We start from the raw sequence: 25,548 nt of genomic DNA on the forward strand, positions 1-25,548 counted from the left end.
ATCCGGGTAAGCTAAAGAAGGCAAAATCGAGCATCCGGACTCGGAACCTCACCCAGAGTACACGGGTCAACCCGGAGCATTCGGGTCAACTAAAAAGGCACAAACCGAAACCTCTCCTCGAACCCTCACCTGGAGACTCCGGACAACCTGGATAATCCGAGTTAACCCGGAATATCCGGATTCAGCACAGCTGATCTTTGAAAAACGGCGATAACTTTTGATCTCGAAGTTTGATTTCGACGATTTTGGACTCTATGGAAAGCTTATTCAGAGGGCTACATATCCCAACTGAATTCATCACCTAAAACATATTGGATTAAATTAGGAACACTCCGAAACCCAATTCGGACACTTCCACACTTTCCACACAGGGATTTCTAAAAAGAACTCTCACTTGGGTTTGGTTAGAAACTCTTGAGCACTGAGACACGACAATTAGCTCTACATTGCATCTCTCTTAATAGTGCGGCATATCTATACTCAAATTCGAAGATAAAACTTGTTTAAACCACTTTGAGCCTTTGAATAACTTTCAAGTACCGCTTCTTTCATTCAGACCTTGAGGGTTGCCAACTTTCATATATTTTTCACTCTATCTCTTCTTGATTCTTCATATGATTGATGTGAATCACTCATAGCTTCCCATGTCCTCACACAATCCATTGGCATAAAGCTTTCACTCGCTCTTCACCACCGCTTTGGTCCTTCAGCGCCAAGCCATTTGCTTATCCTTCACCACCGAATGGTCCATCGCAGCCGATTCTTGCTTGCCCTTCACCGTCTTACTATAGAAAACCACTTTGTATTCGACTTTTTCAAGAAATTCATTTGATCAAATATGGAGTCCACTCTTATTCTTCACTCTTGGCATATATGATTTCAATTCAACATGTGCCTTCTTATGGATCCTAACCCCAACTCACTCTCAAGCACAAAACATATGGGTTAGTCTATAAAACCTAATTGACAACTTTTGTACCTTAAGTTACTTGATCTCCACACGTAACTTAGTCTTCAAGTTTATTGCCAATCTTATTGAGCTTTTTCTTCTCCTTATGAGCATCACTAAGAGCTCATTGACAATGATGCATTTCTTTTATTCTTATGGCATTTCTCAGTAAATCCATGATTCATCACTTATGCATCTCTTATGAAATAACCTAGAGCACATTTATCTTGATGCATTTTCAATCTCCCCATACACCTAGAGCTCATGCATATCTCTCAATGCATTGCCTATGAAACAACCTACTAACAAACTCAACATCATTGTTAGTCTATAGGTATTGTCATTAATTACCAAAACCACACATAAGGGTTAGATGCACTTTCAGTTATGTCGTTTAATATGCTCTAAATTGAAACTTTTTAATTATGTTATGTAATAGGGGGCTGTTTGCATCGACACCCCGCTTCAGCCTGCAAATTTTTGGGCGTTGATTGTGTGCGGCAGCACGCGTTTGGATGGACGCCGACGCCCCATGCCCATGCTAATTTTCTTCTACGCCCACGTGCTAGCATAACGGCGGTACCCAAATCCTCCACCAATTTTTTTGGCAAGCTAACAATTTAACGAGGTGAGAATGGGCTTAATCCAAACAAGCCCTACCACTTAAGTATAATATGTGAGTAACTTATTACTGCTTTTTTAAAATAGTAAAATGTATCCACATATCAGGTTTTCTAAAAATATAACGTATCTCTATATTCATATCGATCGATATCAATACTCGTATCCATTTCGGTGTTGCATAGCGGACAATACTTTTCAGTTCAAGTAATGTGGGTGCTGGTCTGGAACAGTGCGGCACTCGTGACACGTTCCTGAGAGGCTGAGAGTATATTCTTGCGTGTATCATATCTGAATGTACTCTTTTCTCTGGAAGTATAACTGATTGCGTGTACTGTTTCATAAAAAAAATGGAATTGTGGATGTACTCTTTTCTTCGGGAGAGGTTGGACTTTCAGGCGCACTACGGGGTTAATGCCTTGTTGGGAAAAGAAAGAATATGAGAAATTATATTTTCTAGAACACGTAAGAGGATTACATATCTTTATATTGAAAAGGATAAAGTTGGGTAGAACGACCTAACAAACACGCATAGAGCAGTTGCTCGCTACAGTTTACATGAGACGATTATACAATAAAGGGTTACAACGGTTGACAGAGGAGGGAGACTAAAAAAAAAAATGGGCCACCCTTGTACGGTGTACCGATCGCATATTTTCAGTGTCCATCAGGTTACCCATGTGCTTACTGCTTAGCACCTGCCGACCTCCACAGCTCATCTTCCTGCTTGGCCTGGCTGACAATCTGCGCTCAGAGGTCCAGATCCTTCTCTGCAGGGCAAGCCAAGCAAAGAATTACCTTTAGCGGCGCCCACGACTTCCAGATTTGTTACAGTAAGAACAACTGAACAATCCCGAGAGTGAGTCTGAGGGCGGTGATGATCGTCGAACAGACCAGTGTGACTGTCGGTGAATCAGGAATCGGGGGTTTCCGAACCCTGAGGCCAGGCCAGCAATCCGTCACGTGGCGCCATCTCGCGGAGTCTCCTCCGCAAGGTAAAAAAGATTAAGTCTCGAGAGAGGGCGCTTGGGGCTACAGTCAGTGGTCCCCGAGTACCTAAGTTCCTCGATGATCTGCGAAGTCTAAGTGCCGGGAAGAAAGTGCTCGGGGAGGTATACGGTGACCCCCGAGCACCCGAGTCCCCGACGACCAAGAAAGCTAAGTACCGGAAGAAGTGTGCTTGAGGCCGCGAGCGGTGGCCCCCTGGGCACCCAAGTACTCTGAGGACCCACTGAGGGAAGTTCCGGGAGAGAGTGTTCGGGGTTGCGTGCAGCGGCCCCCAAGCACTCGGTCCCCCGAAGATTCGTACAAGTGTGCCCGGGAGAGAGTGCTCGGAGAGGTGAACAGTACCCCCGAGCGCTCGGTTCCCCGAGGATCAAGAAAGGGCATTCTCGGGAGAGAGTGCTCGGGGAGGTGAACAGTGACCCCCGAGCACTCGGTTCCCCGACGACTCAGAAAACCCCCTGACAGTGGCCCCTGCAGGGGCCCACTGATGAGGTGTCAGCCAGTCAAAGGCCCAAGGCCGTATTTAAAGAGCGCGCGTGGCCTGTCACCTCCAACTGCTCCCGCCACGCTCGGTGTCAGTTCCTGCCACATTCTGGCAGAAGGGCGTGGGGTCATTAAATACACGGGTCCCATCCCGTGCCATCCGGCCCGTCTCGGGATAACATCGTAAGGGCCAAGGCGTTCCGTCTGCCGCGCTGCTGTGGCAGGGGAACAAGACAGGACGGGCACGCCGGGTCGCTCCACGGCTGCCCGGAGGGCCCTCTCCATGGCGCCTGTTGCCAGTGCATTTATGGTGACGGATGACCGGGTGTGGGACGCATTTTCCAACCCGGTCACTTCGCCCAGAGGTGATGATGACGCCCTTTCCATTTATGGTGCCTTGGAACTCGTGCTCTCCCGTTCAGGGCACGCTGCTACCGGTGGGTATTTAAAGCAGCCGGCAGCACGGACAAAAATAAGCTGTCCGGCGCTCAAGAATATCAGAACAGGCTTTGAGTAGAGAAGAGAAGATCGAGAGCACCCAAAAGCCAACAGATACGCGCAGACCAAAGAACAAGGACCCCAGGCTCTAAGATAGACATACATTCTTGTAACCAGCAACATCCTTGAGGGATATTCTCAAGGCATTTATAGTATCCATACAGGAGTAGGGTATTACGCCTCCGTGCGGCCCGAACCTGTCTAAACACCAGCGCATTTACCCCCTTCCGCATTAGATCATTCCACCCCACCGGCCATCGCATTCATACCCGTTTATTTCTCCGACAAACATATTCAGATCATCCCCCCGACCGAATCTCTAAAAAGGGGTCCCCCAGGATCCCTGCGACAGGAGTTAACCCTTCGATAGCTGGCGCGCCAGGTAAGGGGGAAGCATCCCTGAATTTGTTTGTTTGTTTCCTTCTGCAGAAAAAAATGGCTGGTGGTCATCGCCTCCAGCGTTCCGACTCCAGCTCCAGCGGGGAAATAGAGCCCCTCGCACAGGAGGCCCCAGTCGCTGCTGCGTCCCAGCAACAGCCGCGATCTGCACGCGCGGCCTTCCCCTCTCAAGGGGACCAGGGCGCTGGGCCCAGCAGGGCCGCCGCCACCGTCGCCGGTGCACCACCCAACCCCCAGCAGGCGGCTGAAACTCCTGCCACCAAGTCCGCGTCCGGACAGCGCCGGGCGCCTCTCCGGCGTAGACTCGCCTTCGGCGAGGCCAGTCCCGGGAGCGCGCTGCTTGCGGCGCACGCTCTCCTCAGGCATCCGCCAGTCCAAGTGGCGGGGGAAACCCCGGAGGGCCGCTGGCTCCAGGAAGTCACCGCCCTGGTCGGCACGGCCCGCCGCCAGGTGTTGGCCGAAGGTTCCCGTGCCACCACCCAGCGTGGCACAGCTAGGACCGGCCCAACATCGGGTGGCGTTCGCGCTGGCCGGGGGCCTCCAGGCGGAGCGCCGGCCCCCTGGCCACTTCCGGAACCCAGGGCCTCTGCTTACACCTCAACGAGCGAAGGGGCATCGAAGACGCGCGCGTCACTCTCGAGCGCCAGCGGGAGACCCGGCAGGAGGCTGAAGCTGAGGACCAGGCCTCCTCTTTGCCGGCCCATGATCACCGGGGCTCGCCGGCGTTCGCCGCCCAAGGGCGCTGCCCGCGCCACAGGGTACGGCACCGGGTGCCGTGCCTTCACCAGTGAGCTCCACCGAGTCAAATGGCCCACCAAGTTCCGCCCCGAGTTGCCAGAGAAGTATGACGGGTCCATCGACCCCGTCGAGTTCCTCCAGATATACACCACCGCTATCCAGGCGGCTGGTGACAGCGAAAAGGTGATGGCTAACTACTTTCATGTTGCCTTGAGGGGCTCTGCCCGCTCTTGGCTTATGAACTTACCCCCAGGGTCTATCAGCTCCTGGGATGATCTTTGCCACCAGTTCGTGGCTAATTTTCAGGGCACATTCACGCGCCCCGGCCTGGAGTGCGACCTCCATGCCGTCAAACAGCAGGAGGGGGAGACGCTGCGGCGCTTTATTCAGCGCTTCAGCCAGGTCGGCAACACCATCCCACGGATAACCCCCCATGCTGTCATCGTCGCATTCTGGCAGGGCGTCCGCGACAAGCGGATGCTCGAGAAGCTAGGCACGCACGAGGTCGAGACCACCGCGGAGCTTTTCACGCTGGCCGACAAGTGAGCCAAGGCGGCGGAAGCTCGGGCGTGGCACGTCCCGCGCCCTGAGCACCTCGCCGCCGATCAGCCAGGTCCTTCCCGCTCCAACAGGCGGGAAAAGAAAAAGAGAAGGAGGCGCGAGGCTGTCCCCGTCGAGCCAGCCCAGGGCCCTGCCTGTGGGCCGGTCCAGGAGCCCGACCGCTGACAAGCACTCCGGGCGCCCGCCGACAGACGGCCTACGCCCGCAAGGGTTCCGGCCCGAGCCCCTCTTAGGGCTCCGGCCCCCACAAGGGCTCCGGCTCCCGCAAGGGCTCCGGCTCCTGCAAGGGCTCCCGCTCCGGCAAAGGGCCCCGCTCTTGCGGGGCCCGAGCCGGGGAAGTGGTGCCCGATTCACCAGACCAGGTGGCATGACCTCACGGAGTGCCGCACGGTCAAGGGCCTCATCGAGCAGCGCCAAAGGGACTGCGAGGAGCCCCACCAGGGTGGTGACGATGAAGCCGCTCCCAACAACCTAGAGCTCGGCTTCCAGGAGCCTGAGCACACCGTTGCCTTCATCGACGGAGGCGCGTACACGCCCTCCTCCCGCCGCAGTGTCAAAACCATGCAGCGCGAGGTGTGCTCGGTGACCCCGAGTGAAGAGGTCGTAAGGCCCCTGAAGTGGTCGGACGCCCCGATCACATTCAGCTTGGCCGATCACCCCGCCAGTACTGCAGGCGTGGGGCGGCTACCCCTGGTAGTGTCCCCCACCATCTGCAATGTGAAGGTCAGCAGGGTGCTGATCGACGGGGGCGCAGGCCTTAACCTCCTCTCCAAGGAGGCTTTCGACAAGCTACAGGTGCCCTTCAAACGCCTAAAGTCATCTCTCCCGTTTTACAGGGTGACACCCGGGCATTCCCTGCCCCTTGGGCAAGTAGAGTTGCCCGTAACATTCGGGAGCCGGGATAACTTCCGAACGGAGAACGTCATCTTCGATGTCGTGGAGCTCCCCCTCCCCTACAATGCCATCCTCGGGCACCCGGCGCTTGCTCGATTCATGGTGGTCACGCACTATGCGTACCTCACGGTTAAGATGCCGGGCCCAGCAGGCCCCATCTCCGTGTCCGCCAAGACCAGCAGCGCCGCCTCCTGCGCCGAGCAGTTATACTCGGCCTTGGTCTCAGCCCGAGCCGAGGTCGAAGGTCATCCAGGGGGCCTGGGACACTCTTTATCCAAACCCCGACTCGTTGCCGACGCCTCCGTTCCTACGAAGGAGGTCGTGGTGGGCGAAGGCGCCTCCCAGGTCATCCGAATCGGCGGTGACTTGGGTGGCAAATAGGAAAGCGCGCTCGTCGCCTTCCTCTGATCTAACGTCGACGTGTTTGCATGACAGCCATCCGATATGCCTGGGATCCCTAGGGAGGTGATCGAGCACCACCTAGCTGTGCGCCCGGACGCACGTCCGGTGAAGCAGAAGGTCCGGCGGTAGGGGCCCGAGCGCCAGGAGTTCATCCGGGAGCAAGTCAGCAAGCTCCTTGACGCCGGATTCATTCGAGAGGTCCTCCACCCCGAGTGGCTGGCAAACCTAGTTATCGTCCCGAAGGCCAATGGCAAGCTCCGCATGTGCGTTGACTACACCGATCTAAACAAGGCTTGCCCCAAAGATCCTTTTCCTTTGCCCCGCATAGATCAGATTGTAAATGCAACCGTGGGATGTGATCTTTTGTGTTTTTTAGATGCAAACTCTGGATATCACCAGATTCGCATGGCCATAGAGGATGAAGAAAAAACTGCTTTTACCACTCCGGTGGGGACTTATTGCTATGTGTCGATGCCTTTTGGTTTGCGCAACGCTGGGTCTTCTTTCCAGCGCGCTATCCGCATCACCCTTGATTCGCAGGTTGGCCGCAACGTCGAGGCCTACATCGACGATCTCGTGGTCAAATCCCGAGACCGCGCCACCCTGCTCGAAGATCTTGCCGAGACTTTCAACAGTCTCCGCACTACCCGCCTGAAGCTCAACCCCGAGAAGTGCGTCTTCGGGGTGCCTGCGGGCAAGCTCCTCGGCTTCTTGGTTTCCAGCCGATGGATCGAGGCCAATCCAGAGAAGATCCGGACCATCGAGCAGATGCGACCCCCAGCTCGACTCAAGGAGGTTCAGCGTCTCGCCGGCTGCATGGCGGCCCTCGGGCGCTTCATCTCCAAACTCGGGGAGCGAGGACTCCCCCTTTTCAAGCTTCTGAAGAAGACTTGTCGTTTCGACTGGACGCCGGAGGCCGAGCAGGCTCTCCGCGATCTGAAGAAGTATCTCACCTCGCCACCCATACTGGTGGCCCCCTCCGAAGGGCATTCTCGGGAGAGAGTGCTCGGGGAGGTGAGCAGTGACCCCCGAGCACTCGGTTCCCTGACGACTCAGAAAGCCCCCTGACAGTGGCCCCCGCAGGGGCCCACTGATAAGGTGTCAGCCGGTCAAAGGCCCAAGGCCGCATTTAAAGAGCGCGCGTGGCCTGTCACCTCCAACTGCTCCTGCCACGCTAGGTGTCAGTTTCTGCCACATTCTGGCAGAAGGGCGTGGGGTCATTAAATGCATGAGTCACATCCCGTGCCATCCGTCCCGTCTCGGGATAACGTCGTGAGGGCCGAGGCGTTCCGTCTGCCGCACTACTGTGGCACGAGAACAAGATAGGGCGGGCACGCCAAGCCGCTCTGTGGCTGCCCGGTGGGCCCTCTCCACGGCGCCCGTTGCCAGTGCATTTATGGTGACGGATGACCGGGCGTGGGGCGCATTTTTCACCCCCGGTCACTTCGCACAGAGGCTATGATGACGCCCTTTCCATTTATGGTGCCTTGGAACTCGTGCCCTCCCGTTCGGGGCACGCTATTGCCGACGGGTATTTAAAGCAGCCGGCAGCAGCGGACAGAGACAGGCTAAGAATATCAGAACAGGCTGAATCTCGGCACAATCTCTGAGCAAGCTCAACAAGTTAGACAATCTCTCAGAGGTTGGAAAATCCCAGAGGAAGTAAGTAGCGAAGAGAAGAGAAGATCGATAACACCCAAAGCCAACAGATACACGAAGACCGAAGAACAAGGAGCCTTAGGCTCTAGGATAGACAAACATTCTTGTAACCAGCAACATCCTTGAGGGACATTCTCAGGGCATTTATAGTATCCATACAGGAGTAGGGTGTTACGCCTCCGTGCGGTCCGAACCTGTCTAAACACCAGCGCATTTACTTCGTTCCGCGCTAGATCGTTTCGCACCGCCGGCCATCGCATTTATACCCATTTATTTCTCCCGCGAACATATTCAGGATCATCCCCCCAGCCGAATCTCTAAAAAGAGGTCCCTCAGGATCCCTGCGACAGGAGTTAACCCTCCGACAGTGACAAATATCAAGTAGATTTTAGTTCCATCGGAAGGCAGGATGTACTGAGAAATCAAGTAGAGAAGTGTTTTGGTTTGTATGTGATGAGATATTGATAATAGTTGATATGTTTTAAACTTGGTTATCATGTGTTTGTGGATGTTTATTCTTATTCATATCTAACTCGAGTTGACGGTGTTTTGAATTGACGAATTCTTCTCTGTACGTAGAAAAATTACACACCAAAGTCCCGGTGTGTTCCGATGTTCACCGGAAGTTCCAGTGTGGGCAGTGTATACTCGCCGGACTATTTCTTGCAAAGAGCAATTCTTCGAGCGAATTTGGAGATCAATGCACCGGAAGGTCCGGTGAGTATAGTAGCTACACCGGATGATGTCATCGAAGCATTTTCAGTACTGAAGCAGAAAGAAAGCAAACACCAGATGGTTCGGTGATGGACTTTGAGAGCGTCAGAGTATTTTCTGCAGCCGAATAGTCCGTGTTGAGATTGTGAACACCAGATGATGTACCGGACCTTTTGTTGCAGAGAGGTTGCAGAAGGGAGTTCGGTGGATTAGCACACACCGGATTATCCGATGATGGATATGAGATCATCCGGAAGCTTTCAACGTACCTTTTCTTGCAAATAGCAAAATTTTCCTAGAACAGATAGTGTTACACTCACCAGATGATCCGGTGTTCAAGAGCAGAACACAGCAGAGCATCTAGTGGTCACATTTTCTGTAGGATGTGCTCTGAGTTTAAGTTTTTAATTTTGTGCTAACATGAAGATGTTTTGAAATGTGGAGAAATATGTTTACTTGTTTCATAGTGTTCAGGTAACGGATGCAACTTGGCGGTCGACGGTAGGTGATCGGTGCTAAGCGGCGTGCTTAATGCCGGATGATCAAGGAGGGTTGGGCGGAGTCAATGGTGATCCTAACTGTACACATAAAGGTCAAGCAAAGTATGAAACTGATAATGAAGATAACATATTGATAAAGTCAAGCGAATGGGATGCCGGTACAAATGACAAGGTGGACCGAGGGATCAGAAGCGTGAGAAACTTGCCGGTGGTCAAGATCGTAAGACGCATGACACACGTCATCATCGAAGCGCTTGCTTCAGGTGGAAGCAAGTGGTGACTAGTCACTCTTTGAGAAGCGTGCTAGGGTTTCATGGTTTGACCTCAAAACCGTAGGAGGACTGGAGGAGTACGTGGCACCATAGTGAAGCTTGTGTCGAGGCGAAACTAAGTCGTAAAGACGTCGCGACCGTCCAATGAATGAAGAAGAAAATAAACTAAAATGCTCTCGGTGGTAGATAGAAGTGTACTACAAGAGATGAGTATTTGAGAAAAAAATTAGGAAACTTAAGGATCAAGTTTGCTATGCCTATAAATAGAGGGGTAGAACTATAGGAGAGGAGAAACCAGTTATTTGAGCTCCTTGTGCCACCCATATGAGAGCATAGTGCTTGAGTTTTAGTGAAGAGGAAGACATGTGCTTAGCCTATGTAATATATGAGAGTTTTGAGAGTAAAATCTTTGTACTCCGCTTAAAATAGGGTTAAACTCTTTAAGTAATAAAATTTATTTTATTTCATATGATTGAATTCATCTCCTTCTAGTTTCTCTCTCTTAGTTTTCTTGTCTTGTGTGAAAGTTTTTCGTTCCGGTTTTGATTTTTGTTTGTGTTTTTGGGTTAAAATTTTAGCACATTGTGAGGTTATTCTTCTTATTACTAGAGGTATAAAATTCGTATATACACGTTTATGTGATGAGGTATTAAATTCCCTTGTCTCTAGATAACCTGGAGAGTTTCGTTGCTCCGTGTTTATCTTTTCTTTTCTTTTCTTTTTTTCTAGTTATGATCTTTCGAGTGCTAGGATATATAGATTGATTTTAAATGAAACATATGTTTTATATACCATCCGTGGAATCGTTTTACCTTGATTTTCTTCTGTTAGAATTTCTCTCGATTTTTGCTTTCGCTTAAATTTTAAGATATATTGGATGATTCAAATAGGAGAAATCATCGTTTTCATAAAAAATTTATTAAGACACATATTCACTCACTCTAGTCGCCAATCTTGTTACTATATATACACAAGGCATGGAAATACCAGTGCACAAAATCCACAGCATTGAGTATTTGCGGGTGTACAAATCTTACACACATCGAAGAGACAAAGACCACACAAAATTGCCACACCAACCAAGACTGAACACAGATGAATTGCAAACAACATGCACACCGATCAGAAATGCTAGCTACTAAAATGCCCATCAGAATGCCAGCGACTAAACCTGTCGGTGTATGCTATCCTTTCCTAACAAATCCGTCTAAAATAGCTACGACCTGAGCTTCAGGGATTCCATCCCATGGACCCCCCTTCATCAGAATCCCTTGGAGCGGCAAGCCAACGCTCCTCCCCTTTGGTCTCTTCACCGCACTGTCTAGCTCACCTGAATCACCTTGTGCCACGCAAACGCCTTTGCCCTTCCTGTCGTGTTCTTGCAATAGGTGTTCGGCTGTCAAAGCTTTCGAACAGATCAGGCGAATGCCGCAGCAGCTCGCTCGCAGAAGAGTACCCCATCAGCCGGGAAGCTTACCATCTTTGGCCATTTTTTCATCAATGGTGTTGAAAGATGAGTTCCTTGACACATACAGAGGTTGTCCGTCCTCGGTGCTGGTAGAGTGGCTGACGCCAAACGAGAGACCGTATTCTTCAGAGTACGACACCGGGTCTGCTTCTGCTTCATGGAAACCGCCATTATATTGCCCATCAGCAACCTGGTGAATTTCATAGCCGTCTGTGCTGTACTCATCGCCCCCAAATGGTGACTGCAGTTTCTTCCCGCTGGGATCCCTGTAGGAGTAGGATAGAAATTCGGAGCAGGAGCCACACTGCAGCCTGCGTGTTCCTCTGCTCGGCACGGCGAAATCAGTGGGCAGCTGGACTAGCCTGAGGCAGTTGGAGCAGATGACGAACGGAGCGCCTCGTAGGACCGGCCGGCAGTGATGTCTGGGCGGAGGCCGCCGCTTGATCTCCTTGACCGGTGGCTTGTGCATTGCAGGTTCTTGTTTGCAGGATCTGTAACACGGTGGTCGGCAGCTATGGCAGCATTCATGACTGCAGGGTCTCATTTCCATTTGCTCATCGTGATAGCATGAGTAAGCCCAGTGCCGGCGATATCGCGGTGAGGGTAGTCCACGAGGAGCTACCTGGCCAGACCTGCTTAGCCGAGCTGCATGGCCAGAATGCTTAGCAGCAGGATGATATGCTGCAAGAGGTGCGTTGGATGTGATGGCTACACGAGACATGTAGCCATCTTGTTTGGGATGACGTGGAGGATATGCCCTTGGCTTGCAATCTGAAGGTTTACCATTTTTCTCGAACAATTCAGAAAGGTCACCTCTCAGTTCATCCACTTTATGCATGATATTTGATTGAAGGGGCTCACTTGACCTGAAGCTTTTTGACTGAAGGGAAGTCCGTTTAGAATGGAAATCAGGCGAGTTACCCGATGCTTGGAGATCACAAGACCGAGGTTGTACCCTTACAAGATAACTCTTCTTGTTTGCTGAGTGTTCAGCTTCGCTTGCTCCCTTGTGCTCAGAATCTTGCATACTGACGGCTTCTTTGCGGCATTCCGTATCATCTTCTCTTACTCTGCAAGTCTCTGCATTCTCTGCAGATTGTTCCACGGCGTGGCTTTCTGCTTCGCCTGAATCTATGTATGCGTCATTTGTATTGGGGTGTGTCAGATCAGCAGGACCTTCCATCCTTGAATTGGTATCCTGGCCCTCAAAATTGCGATAGTCCTTGCTCACAGTACTTTGAACCTCCACAGAATTCTTCTCAGCCAGCATAACATCACCATTTACGCTGCTCTTTGTGCTATTGCTGTCATGCTCGGTGCTTGGAGCATCAGCAATGCAGGAACCGTCTGTGGCAGCACCACTGGAGGCTTGGTCTTTGTTTTGAGGAGGCACTCCATTGCTCACACAGGTAGCAACCGAATAATTGTCGGAGTCTTGCCGGACTTGTTTCGTGGCCACATGATGTCCATTGCTAGCACAGATTTTAGCTGCATAAGAGCGACATGAAGAGACGCTTCAGAAACAAATGACCAGACAGATGATAAACACAGCACAATGAACTGTTTCAAATTTACCTCGAAGAGTGGTGCCACATCCGCCGCACTTGTAGACTGTAACATTGGCCGGTTCTGGGAGAACATTCAAACACATTGGGCATCTCACAAGGTGAAAACCATGTGTGTTTGCACTTGCCATCAAGCAAGAATGATCCAGGACATCACCCGCGGCACACAGTTAGCAGGCTGTAGATACCAGTTACCACCAAACTCCAATGCTTGTGAAGGACGCCTTCTAGGTTCGAATACCAGAAGTCACGTGCACTGCAAATTTTCGGCAAAAAGAAAGGATCAGTATCACACTAGAATGCTAGCAGTCTCGCTCGGATTTATAGCATGAAAATTTTGCTATTTAGCTAAAAGTCCACTGAGGCTAAGCACCATATGCAAATATGATTAGCTGCCGACAAGGGAAAGAAATCCAAGGGTAAGGTCCCCACATCTATTCCAGTTACTGCGTTTGCACTTGAGTCTTGAAACACTGAAATCAGTGGGCAATTGGGCACTTCGGTCTACTGGAAAACAGGCTGCGGAGTATTTTTGTTAATTTCATTGACCAGGAAAACAACTAATCGAAAGCTGCCGATTTCTTTAGGCTTCAAAAGGTATTAGTTGTCCTAACCCCTTCGGCCTGTTCATGAGATATAATAATCTACTTGAACAAATACGCAATAATGCTCATAACATGCGAACTGGCTCACAGCCCGGTGGCAAAGTTCAGGTACGACGATCCACTGTTAAAAAAAAATGCTCATAACACGTACAGACACCGTGATGCATGGTTAGTTGGTAACAGAAAAACTCCAAGCAGGATCTCCAAGGGGTGAAAACACAAGAAACATGCATTCTCATGTGCAGCGAACTTGCAAGTCAGGACGCCAAAACAACGAAGGAATCAACCACTTGGCATTCAAGAATCATTGAACTCGATTTAAGAACAAGGAAAATAACAGAGAAGCTCTGCCGCGGGAGCTCCAAAAATGAAGTTACTGACCGAATCAAGCTTAACACTGAGAAAAATCCCCAGCCGGGAAAGACCATTACCGAATCCAGAGAGAGAGAGAGAGAAGCCGTGAACTCACCTTTCTTCTAGAGTCTGTAGCCCCTGGATGCTTTCCTCCTCCTCGTTGTTTCCTCTTACTGAACCTGTCTGTCGTCTGCTCGTCTTCTTCCCCTTGCTTCTATCTCCCCGCCCTCAAACCCCGGTGCCCGGAAGTTGCCCCATGCCGCACTCACCGCGCAAACGCCGAAACGCTAAGAAGAAGTCTCCTCTTGACTGGGGTGGAAGCTTTCAGTGCTCCATCACGGCCACGGGTGTGAACGGAGCCGCTGAGTGGGAGAAGCGGGAGGCCATCGGCGCTTGTGTGCGAAGGGGAGACGAAGAGGCCGCGAAGGGGACAGGAAAAGGAAGCGTGCGCGCACGCCTGACCATTGGGCGCGTTAGATTCGAACATCTTTGTCTGTCTGAATTGATGGCGTTGAGTGGATAGGCACGGAGGGGAGGTTCCATCCTCTTTCTCACACCTAGCTTCAAATTTCCAATAAAGACAGTACAGATAAGTTCGTACTATTAAAAAACATTATTTATCATTTTAGAATTATTTTTAATCTTCTCATCTACGAATCGAAAGATTAACTTTACCGTTACTTGCATGATTAATTTTATTATTTATCTTTTATATCTAGATATTAATTATTTGGTTTTCGTATCTTTACAGTCGGATTTCTTGTTAATTGATTGCTTCACACACGTGTGCAATTGTTAGTAACAGGAGGGGAACGGGTTGATCGGTTGGGCTTGTGTTGACCCGACCACCGCAGCTCTGCCTGCCGTGACGCCGTGGTTTCTGGATGCTGCCGTGTGGGCCTGCCCTACCCCACGCGTGCCACAGCTGAGCGCTGACAAAGTGACGATTGACGAAGCGGTGGATCTGTGGGCCGTGGGCGATTGGGTTGGTTGCTTCCGCGGCGCAACTCCGGCTGACTGTACAGAGCACCTGCCGACGCTGCTTCCCTTTCACCTTCCGTCCCTTTTCGGTGGGATAGGCTATTATGTGTCTACGTGTAGTTACTATTTGTATTACGTATATCCCTGTTAATCTAAAATATTATGAGTTACAACTGGTTAGGTAGACCGGTTATAATTTTATATTTATAAATACATAATTACAACATAAGAAGCTAAAACTGTGAATTATAACTTGTTATTCGTACTGCACTGTATTGTATCAGAACTGTAGCGATCAATCTCGTTCGTTTATTTCCAATCCAATAGTTTGCAGAGGGGTAAAGTTGTGGGTACTGTTCATCCATGACTTCACTCTCTCAAGTTAGATGATCTTTGTTGTGTGGAGTTTGTAAACTTGCAACTCTTTATCTGGGATGCTAAGCCTATAGGGGCGATTTTGGTCGATTTCTGTCACCTCGACAGGATTGATTGTTGCTCCCGCCTCGTCAATAACCTCCGAGAGCGCTCTGATTTCTTCTAGGTTTAGATCTAGATTTGTAACCTAGCTGATATTTCCATGGAGATAGCATGCACCTTCTTCCTGAAGATAAGTGCAGTCAGGCACCTCAAGACTGGATGGGATCGGGCTCTCCTTCACGTGGTGCACCACCGGCGGGTGTCACCCACAACTTGCTGCTGCATCTTGAGAACATGGAGGATTGCTCCCCACCTGCTTAGCGAAGGGTGTGTGAGCAGTGGCCGAGGACGCAATACTATGACTGGGTGCCTAGAGTTTCAATTATGTGTTTTGTTAACCCAAAAAGGGCAAACTATTTGTTCTGAGAGAACTTCCATGAGCTTGGTGCTCCTCAGTGCTAGAATTGTGCAGCTCCAACATGCATACATTATATATCCTCAGTCACAAACCGTTCTTATGATTTTTTTTAAGTGCTGAAAGACCAGTGCCTGTTGATCACACCTTCGAGTTTGGATCAATTCGATATCATGTAGAGGTAAGCACATAGGATGCAGCAGCTCAAAAGTCGAAACAAATATAGAATATGTGGAGGATGGTCGTATATCTCTTTTTTAACTAAAACGAAACCTAGAACAGTTATGTCTTTGTGACTCTGTGTTCTTAGCAGCCTATATGTCTGCAAAATCTTGCAGGCTTCAGCATCAGATTATGAGAACGTATACTTGTTGATATCAACACCATCTCTCTCCCACGAAGCTTCACCCTCCTCGAGCAAGTTGCCTGAAATCACACTAGAGGAGACGAGGAAGATGTATCAGAAGTTCGCAGAGATTATCGAGCCACCTAAAGAAGGATATGTCCGGACATTGAAATTGAACTTCTCCGGCCTTGCTCGACCAATTCTGGACAAGCTACTTTTGTATACCTTTTACATTGGCCTTCGAGTGGTTCCCCAGCGCCGGCTCAAGGGTGGCGTCCGGTGCGGCGCAGAGGAAGGCACCGCCGATGGAGCGGTAGCTGGCCTGCAGCCTTGAGGACATGAACAGGGCGACACCAAGAAGAAGACGAAGATCTCCAGGGAGGGTGAGACCACTTATTCCTTATCTAAAATGTTTTCTGCAAGATGTAGACTAACATCATGTTATGGCATTATGTTCTTGTAAAGATCGCATGTCCTGCGTGGTTGCCCGGTCTACTGGTTTGTAATCAAACCGTTTCTTCTCTATTCCCTTTCTGTTTGATCACTTCTGATTAGTGATGATTTCAGTAAATGTCAGTTAGTAGTGGATTCTTCTTTGTCCTCCTGAGCAAGATAGTGTTGTTGGAACCTGTGCATTGGTGGAAGGAAAGGTGCAGCAGCATTTGTGGAGCTCAGAGCGGACACGATTTTGCATATCTAGCTGTCAATTCCATTCAGTATCCAGTGTCGAATGTGCAGTTTTCTGCAGAACATGTCTTTAGCGCTTTTCATGGCTAATTTGCAGCTCACTGCTGGAGCAGCAGTGGTAATTGGAAAATTTGGACATGCAGTCATTATTTTAGTTGATGCATCTGGACTGGTAAATTTGTTTTGCTTTTTACGGCAGCTAAGAAAGCTTTCAATTTTTACGGTGTTTTAGTTTGATTTGTCTATATTTCTACAGATTTTTGCATTGAATTCCTTGAAATAACTATAATACAAGAACTTGTGGAAAGATCATAGCAACACTATTCAAGCTGGGCTCATTTGAGGTCGTCAGGTCACAGGAGGTGCTGGTGGTGTAGCTAGAGGCATAAACAGAAGCACCAGGCTAGCGTTTGATTGCGCAACAAAGCACACCTACAGAGTTAAAAGGTTGATCAATTTAGTATTTCTTTCCGGTCATTTTCGACTTATTATGTGAATTGCTTAGTGATTTGGTTTTTATTGGACACTACTGAGCAACAATTTTGTTTCTTACTTCGAAGCATTATGTTCAATGTGTAAGATTTTATTGTTCATTGTTAAGGTTGTTTGAACATTATGTTTTGGTTATATGCACACAAAGATGTGATCCTTATGGAACATTCCTTCATTGTAGGATGATTTCTTGCATAATCTCCAATTATCTTGTGAATTTTTTTGCTCCCGTTACAACGTACAGACATTTAACTAGTTTTTAAGTAATGTTCAAAACTGCAAGTATGTTTCAGATTATCAATATCTGATATAATGAAATAGAAACTATTTGGGGAACAGGGAGGGTCATGAAGCACCTTTGGTTGAATTTTATATAAGCATAATCATTGGTTGGAACAATTATCACATGACTCGTTTGATGCTTGAGATGTCTACAATTGCCAATTATCTTAATCTTTAGATGAAAGAACTATTTTTTTTTTACTTTAGACAGGAAAATACGGCAAGATCAACATGTGTCACTTTTCCTTTACAATTTGACTCAACGCACATGCCGTCACGGTGTGCCATTCCCAAATAAATGTTTGAACTATTAACATTCTAGGATAATACGACAGAAGATGGAATGTGTTAAACTGCATACGAGCGCCTATCTATTAGGTTTGCTAGTTGTAACAGATGACCCAGTATTACAATGTATGTGGATTAGCCTGTACGTGCATTTATTATCAAGCGAGACTGACGACGTGAGCGTTAACAATTGAGGGTCATCAGCCGTATACAGGTATCCAACGAGGCAAAGGCAGCCGGAAGCAAATTTTAAAGTATTCGATTCTACGAAAGATCTCCGCCTCTGTAATTATACGTGTCCACTTACTCTATCTTCTCTTTACTTTAGTTATTGGATCATGAGATAAATAATATAGATAAAATCTATTTTTCTGAATAGGATCTTATAAAATTTGGATCCGAGACGGTTGATCTCCGATGCCCGCTCCGAAATATCAAAGGAAAAAGAGGGGTGCGCGCCTGCGCGGCAGCAGCAAGAAGACTCCCGTAGACTTGCAGTGCGCCGGCGTACGTCGCTACCGAATCTGGAGAAGCTAGGCTGCTACGGTCGTCTACTAGTGCCGCTGTTACTACCAGTTTTAGCAGCTGAAAAATGAGTTTCTGGAACGCGATCATAAGTCAGGCGTGTAATGTTGGTGAGCGGGAGACCTCACGACCTCACCGGGGGCATGCACCACCCATGTGCACCATCGTGGAGGGTTGGAGGCTGCGATCCAGTCGCCGGCAACTTGCCCGCCACCATCCCTGCCTTATCCATGGAATCGATCGGCGACAAGTCACAACTGTCACTCCTCGCCTTGATCACTGATCAATGTCTCAGTGACCAGTCAAGCTGCATCCATCTCAGATCCACATTGAAGTCACGTCAAAAGAAAAGCACTCCTAAGAAAAAGAAATACTGTACTTCCGTACACCGGGTAGGAGATGAGGATCGATGAGACGCCGCAAACGCCATGTACGGCAGTAAGATTCAAGTGCGAGTAACTAACTCATGTGGTGTCCTAGCCCCTAGCTAGCCACCACCTGCGCATACAGTTTCATGGTTCCACGACGACAATCTCCGTTCAGCTCTCAGCTCGATCATCATCAGCAGCAGCAGCCAACAGCAGCAGCACTGTCGAACGATGGCCGTCAGAATTGACTTGGATGAGCGACGGCCGGTGCCATAAATCGGCCGCCGGCGAAATCTGGTGCGCGTAAACGAGGCGACACTGTCACTGCATTCATCAGATCCAGAGTTTCAAAATACATCGGTAGCCACTCAATATTCACGGTTACCGACCAATTCGCTGCGGTTTGTATTCAGAAATCGACCGGTTTTTGGTTAAATTCAAATTCAAATTTCAAAAACTTTAAATTTTTTTAACAAATTCAACTAAATTTCACTAAATTACTGCCGAAAACTCGAAGAAATCGCCTGAAAACGCTCACACAATGACATTGATGCCTAAGATGGTTGGTCGCTGTACTACTGCCAGAAATGTAGGGCCCACTTAAAGCTAAGGTCGGCCGTCACACCATATGGGCCTCCACTAGCTAAAGAATACGGCACAGGGCAACGGAAAGAGAGACAAGACACCAGTAGCAGCAGTATAGTACTGCATCACTGAATGATTACAGCTACGACATTACAGAATGATTTCAGTGTCGGCCAAGTCAAAAGGGGTTCCATTATTGCGTGGCAAAATGAATTCGCTTTTCACTAATCCACCGGCCCAAAGCGACCAAACGACGGCCAGGTAGAAAGGGCCACCCTTTCGTGAATCGTGATCCGCCAATATGTACAACAACTATAGCATATCCTAGCATTCACTATTGCAGCACAGAAATGGCACTAACCAGAAGAGCAAGGCAAAACTTCTCGCCCTGCACAGCTGCAACTTGTACGATCTGTCAATAATCCATCGGCAGCTCCCATTCATCCTCCGGATCCCTCGACTTCCTACGGAGTTTTCGGCCACCAGAATTTCCCTGACTATTTGCTCTTCTCCCAAATCTACCGTACTCGTCCATCCCACCACCAGGTCCGCCGATGTTTTGAGTGCCCCAAATGCCCTAACATTTAGTTAACGAATACTCTCAACTCAACAAGATGTTTTATTCAATTAGAAACACATTTCAAGGCTTATTAACATTGAAAATGTATCAGAAGCAGTCATTAATGCAGACCTGTGTTAACCGTTGAACCCGAGAAACCGCGTCTTCATGCACCACGATTGTATCAGAGACTATATCTAGCACATCTTGCACAAACAAACAGTATGTGCTTACCTGCAAACCCCAAAAAAGAAAATAGTGGTGCATTGAGACAGCAGCAAAATTAGCAGGCTTGTATGTAAGATGAGATTAGGTTTCAAGTCAAATTACCAGACTAGAAGGGACAATAGAGAGCCCGAATGAGTCAAGCTCAAGAGACTCCATAGCACCTGAGTTGATGTCAAATGTGAAGCCACGCACCTAAGGAATGGAAAAAGGAAGCTTAAAAACATCCCAATTCAAGTAGACTCTTTATATACAAACTGGGAATGAATTTTACGCATATTACCTCTCTTTAAAGACCACATGGACTCACCTTACCAACATTGCGTCGCCTGGAAGTTACAACATTGCAGCCCACCTAACAAGTAAGATTATCATCATGTTAAGTAACAAAACAATGTGAATAGCTTTCATTCTCGAAGTAAAGAAAATATTCAAGCAGCGCTCACATTGCAAGGAACTTGAGACCAAGGAACTGCTCCCTTTTGAGGGAAGATAGTATACATAGAAATAAAAGACTGTTCCACTGAGGCTGAACTCATAATATTATTTTAATGCTGAGTTATTAGCTGAACAAATATAGATTGATGGCATATGGTTACTGAAACTTGTTTCGATGTAGAAAGCTGACATACCAAGCTGTGCAATCCAACCAGTTTATGTTCATTCTCAATCACAGATTCATCCTCAACAAGCACCACATCTCCAACCTACAAAAGGGATCCGGCGCTTGCACATTATTTGAATTTGGGATTTCTGCCGCACTGGACAACAAGAATATGGTTATATTATTATATTGGAAAAGCAATCGAGCATTCAGTACCATCGCACCTGATATATGTCCTCAAAAAGGAATTTCTCTGCTTCTCCTGAAAGCAAGCTTGGCCTCACTTCAACCAACGCAACAATCCACTGAAGAGAAATGGAACCGGATGATATAAAGAGGTGATATTGTCTTAAAAATTGACTACAGCAGAAAATTTAGTACGTCATGCATAGTATTGTCATATATTATAGAGAGCCGGACTCATAAGCAGGTTTAACTTTTAGGAATAATTCCTGTCATGCCACTGAAAACTTGATAAAGTCCAGCTTGTATCACTGACAATGTGGGTCCACGTCCACATGGCATGAGACAATGGACGGCATATTGGGAATTAGGAAAGTTTGCACTGGTAGATAAGGCAGGAATATTTGACGGGTGCATGACTAGAGTACGTTGCTGCACAGAAATGGTTTTCTTCAAACAAGCAGAGCTGATCCTAACAACTATCTCAATAAAGGGGAAGGTGAAGTGAGGTCTATACAGTAAACTAGGGTTCATCTAGTTAGCTGTGGGGATCTTAGCCACAGTTACTAGATTCTCTACAAGATTTAAGCTACGATTGTAGACTGCTAACAAGGTCGGGATGTCTGAATTGCATAGTTATTATGGATTTTCAGACTTGGAGAAATAACATAACTTTCAGTCATATGGATTGTTATGATCCTTGGATTATTGGGGTAATTATCACTGGGAAGAAGGCTGGACAGAAACGGCTTGGTTGGGATAAGAGGGGACTATAGACTTTTTTTTTCTTCTTGCTTGATTCCAATGTTAGCATGCGGCTCCTCTTTTATAGAGGTTAGGCCTCCTAAAATTTCATTATAATCTTCTCTATCAATAAGGATAACCTTCCTAATAGATAATATAGGATAAGATCCTATCCTAACACTAACTTGATAGGTAATGAATCATAACGAGCCAAAGGCTACCAAGTGCTACAGTAATCCATATATTGCTCACTTGACCAGTACCATTGTGCACAACAGGGACATTAAAAATCTTCACCACCATCAAATGATACACTAGCCAAGTTACTTCAATACTATTGGCTACGTTCTTTAATATAGCCAGCTAGGTGCAAATGACAAGTTGAGGGCTATCGGAAGTCAGTCCTAGGAGATGATGGTCCAGAAAATTCAGGGAGCACTGATGATTTATACTCATGAACATGCTAGCTGAGCTTTGCAACTAACTGAGGTGTGTTGACCTGAAGATGATGCAGTATTGCTGTGAATTTTAGTGTTTATCATCATTTTCGCTTCGGTGTAGATGTTTTTTTTTTCTGTGTAAATTGGAATCAGGACCCTACCTGGACAATAGAGCTGTAAATTGGGAATAACAAAAAACCACTGCTTTTCTCGCAAAAAAAAATGCTTTTCAGTTTTTACAGTAAGGTTTTTCCTCTAATAAAACAAAATTATTACGGCCTACTAGCTACCGATAAATGGTGAATGCTTGTAAGACACACTAGGTCAAAACCTGAACCCAAGCCCCTCTTTTGCCTATACCCATATACCCAACTGGCGCCATACATTTCTCACATTCTCACAACCTGGCAAAATCAGCCGATCTCCTTTCCTGTACTGGGGCCTGTCCAGAATAGAACAACTCTCATGGATGGAATATATATGTGTGTGTGAGAGTATGTTATATATACGGCAAGTCTATTCTGCGCATAGACGTACTATAGTTTATTACTGTGCACACCCACAATTACAACTCAAAAAACTGTCAGTTACAATCCACTAAATAGACCAGTTACAATCACGTGTCTAGAAGTATATTATTGCAACACGAGAAGCTAACGAGTTACAATTAATACATATATGAGGATCAGAGTTACATTTTAAATTATACTACGATTACAATCGCGTTCCTTAGGTTGTACATCATTAGGCAAGGAATTCATTAGGAGTTACGTTCATCCATAAAGCAATTGCAACTCAATTTTTTTTTATTTACGTCTGGTTGTAACTCTCTGTCTCGCGGATTGTAACTAGGGGTAGTGGCATAGTAAGTAGAGTTGAGCTTAGACACATAATATATTAACACACACTCTTTACAACATGTTTTCCCACCGTTGATGAATGATGATATATCAAGCCTATGCTCTGAAAGTTGTTTAAACTCTAACTGTAGTATAAACTTTAATTGTAGTACCTTTGAACACCCCCCCCCCCCCCGGGAGCAATGTCACGACTGACCTTGGCTAGTGCACACAGAAAAGGAAAATCAGCATAGCTGCCAGCAAGTGTGAAACTATCCGGAACAATTTTTTTCCCACGTACAGCATTACCATCTGCACTAGATCACTGACATATTGTTACCCTTACCATATCAGAGTCAAGGCCAATCCAACAATTACAAAATTTTGTTTGGGCTAGGCTAGGCACATTAGCACGTAACGCTATGATCAATCGTCATTGACCCTGACGTTGAAACAGATATGAAAACGAGTAAAGCAGAATGCCAAGACAACACGATGTGGTAAAACGTAAATGCTAACCGCCGCCCATGAACTGCCCACCATAGGCAGGCACAGCAAGCAGATTGCCCAAACCCAAACAGAACAGGTGAAGAGAGGAGCAGTCCGTACGTACCGAGGCGGCGTCGACCCAGAGCTGCGACACGAACCCGAGGCTCCGCGCCGAGCGCACGCTGACCACCTGCTTCGCGAGCAGCGCCGAACGCCTCACCATCTGCCTCCGCCGCCGCCTCCTCGTACCACCCGCACTCCTCTCCGCCTCCCTCACTCCACCGTCTTCGCCCTCGGTAGTAGCCCCGTCTCCCCCTCCTCTCTCCTCCGCCTCGACAGCCACCACCGCCTCCTCCTCCTCCTCCTCGAGCTCCCGCTTCAGCGCGAGGAAGTCGAAACTGGACGGCGGTGCGGGCGCGTCGTCCCGGGCGGCCGCGCCCGCACGCGCGATGAGGACGCGTCGGGCCTGGACAGGGCCGCGCGAGGAGGCGTGTCTGGGCTTTGGGCTTGGAGCGGGTCCGAAGAACGGGTGGGGGAGGCCCGCGCAGGCGCAGGAGCACATCGTTGGAACGGTTGATGGATTGGTTGGCGAGGAGGTCGGGACTCCGGAGTTTGGAAGGCGGACGGAGAGTAGCGCTGTCAACTAGCTGAGCTCGAGCTTCGAAGTTTTTTAATAGCCCTAGATCGGAGGATGGACCTGCGTGAAATGGGGGAATCGGATTTGATGGTGATCGTGCCCCCTAGCTCGAGAATACGCCTCAGATGATAGGATGTGTATTTCCGTAAGAAGATTGTGCGTGCTTTGAATGATTCCGAATTACTGGGAAAAGAATTTTCAAATCACTTACCAACGATAATTGTCGACAATCTGTAAACGACCGTCAAAATATTTAAAGGTAAAAAAAATACCTGCACATCATATAAGGCATATTAAAATAGATATGTATTTATACATATTCGAGTCTACTCGAGGATAGTAATATTATGTCATATATTATCTTGATTAACTAAGAACAGATATGTAAACAGTACGAGGGTATGTAGCTAGTTCTAAGAAACTAGACGGATGATGAGGTTTTATAAACCGTGGATCTTCTATGAGTATAGAGTTTCTAGCCGATTAGACTTGATCTAGGGTTTCACGACTTCATGGATCTTGAAGGCACGAGTTGCCTCCCAGTTTGTAGGTTTCAATGAGTGTCTTTTGCTTGTCGAAAGACTTCTCCCATTGTACGTACCTCCTCCTTTTCTTTTATAGTCGAGGCAAGGTTGGCATAGTCTACTCAGAGTATTCTGAGCGTATATTTGCTTTATCGTAGATTTTTTGGATACAGTTGTGATCATGAATAGTATAAAACTATCATATATGACTATCTTATATATATATAAAGATTCTCTAGGGTTTCTTGTATTTACGGGGTATATGTTCATGTCTAGGAGAGGAATCCTTAGATGTATGATAACTGCCCGTAGATATCGGGATATCTCGTAAACAGAAAAGTTTATCTCTAAGAATAATATAATCCTAATTAGAAAGGAGTCCAGAAGCTACACGATAACCCACATATATATATGAAGCCAGAAGATCCTACTAGAGATAAATCCATTGAACAAGCAACAAGCTTGCAGAAGCCTCAATAGTACCACTAGCACTAAGCTTTATGTACTCGCGATCAACATCGATATCTCGCCGAGACTACAAGCAAGAAATCATCGACTAGGTTTAGATCATATCTAGGCTATCTAAGATTCCCTTGTAATATGCCTTGAAGATTAATATAAGAATACATGACGTAGTGCTATTATACTTCGGAAGGTCTAAACCTGTATAAATCTATATCTTCTGGCGTATGATTCGACTGAAGGAAGTATCCCTTATTTTATTCATGTATTTATAAGATCGATAGTTTAGTAATCATCGATATATTACCTACCCGATGTTTATCTACGTGTCTTATATACTCTATGATGGTAACAAACTACACCAGAACAAGTAAAGGGTACGTCGAGAGTGGGTATCTCTCGTAGATACACCATATTTATAGAGAGTTACTTGAACGATATAAAAAAAATTCCAATTCTCTATATACCACTAATTTTTTTAAAGTTCCCATTCATTTTAACTTTGTTTCGTTCCCTTCCATTCCATACCGTCTCCCGTCTTAAAACACTGTATGTGTGTACTGTTTATGGATACTGTTTATAAGCACAGCGGTTTTCTGTTTCTCTAAAAATCAGTAGTCTTCTCTTTCTCCAAAAATACTAGAATTTTTTATATGTGTTCTATAATCTATGTGTAACATATTTTAATTAGATTCATCCAAAAATCCTATGTACAATTTAAACTAAAATTCTTAAAAAAAATGCTACTTTTATAATTTCTAATAATTAT

General features: G+C 47.3%; 1 protein-coding gene and 1 pseudogene across 1 annotated transcript; both read right to left on the bottom strand.

Annotated features, from left to right (window-relative positions):
• Positions 1–10,637: 10,637 nt before the first annotated feature.
• LOC133916156 (protein ENHANCED DISEASE RESISTANCE 4-like) lies at positions 10,638–14,185 on the bottom strand (annotated as a pseudogene).
• A 5,055-nt stretch (positions 14,186–19,240) lies between these two features.
• LOC133916157 (uncharacterized) lies at positions 19,241–23,879 on the bottom strand. Its single transcript, XM_062359696.1, has 7 exons — positions 23,281–23,879; positions 20,686–20,766; positions 20,490–20,564; positions 20,168–20,212; positions 19,963–20,052; positions 19,765–19,866; positions 19,241–19,650 (listed from the first exon to the last, which is right to left on the bottom strand). Exons 1-7 carry the CDS (start codon positions 23,716–23,718, stop codon positions 19,489–19,491), a joined length of 993 nt encoding a protein of 330 aa, XP_062215680.1. The 5' UTR covers positions 23,719–23,879; the 3' UTR covers positions 19,241–19,488.
• Between the last annotated feature and the right edge of the window lie 1,669 nt (positions 23,880–25,548).

This window comes from Phragmites australis, chromosome 4, assembly GCF_958298935.1.
Source record: "Phragmites australis chromosome 4, lpPhrAust1.1, whole genome shotgun sequence".
NCBI classification, from domain to species: domain Eukaryota; kingdom Viridiplantae; phylum Streptophyta; class Magnoliopsida; order Poales; family Poaceae; genus Phragmites; species Phragmites australis.

Coding starts and splice junctions, on each gene's coding strand:
- LOC133916157 (XM_062359696.1), bottom strand. CDS start 23,718: ATGTGCTCCTGCGCCTGCGCGGGCCTCCCCCACCCGTTCTTCGGACCC. Junction 20,767..23,280: donor TCTGGGTCGACGCCGCCTCG/GTACGTACGGAC, acceptor ATTTCTCTTCAG/TGGATTGTTGCGTTGGTTGA. Junction 20,213..20,489: donor TGGTTGGATTGCACAGCTTG/GTATGTCAGCTT, acceptor CTTACTTGTTAG/GTGGGCTGCAATGTTGTAAC.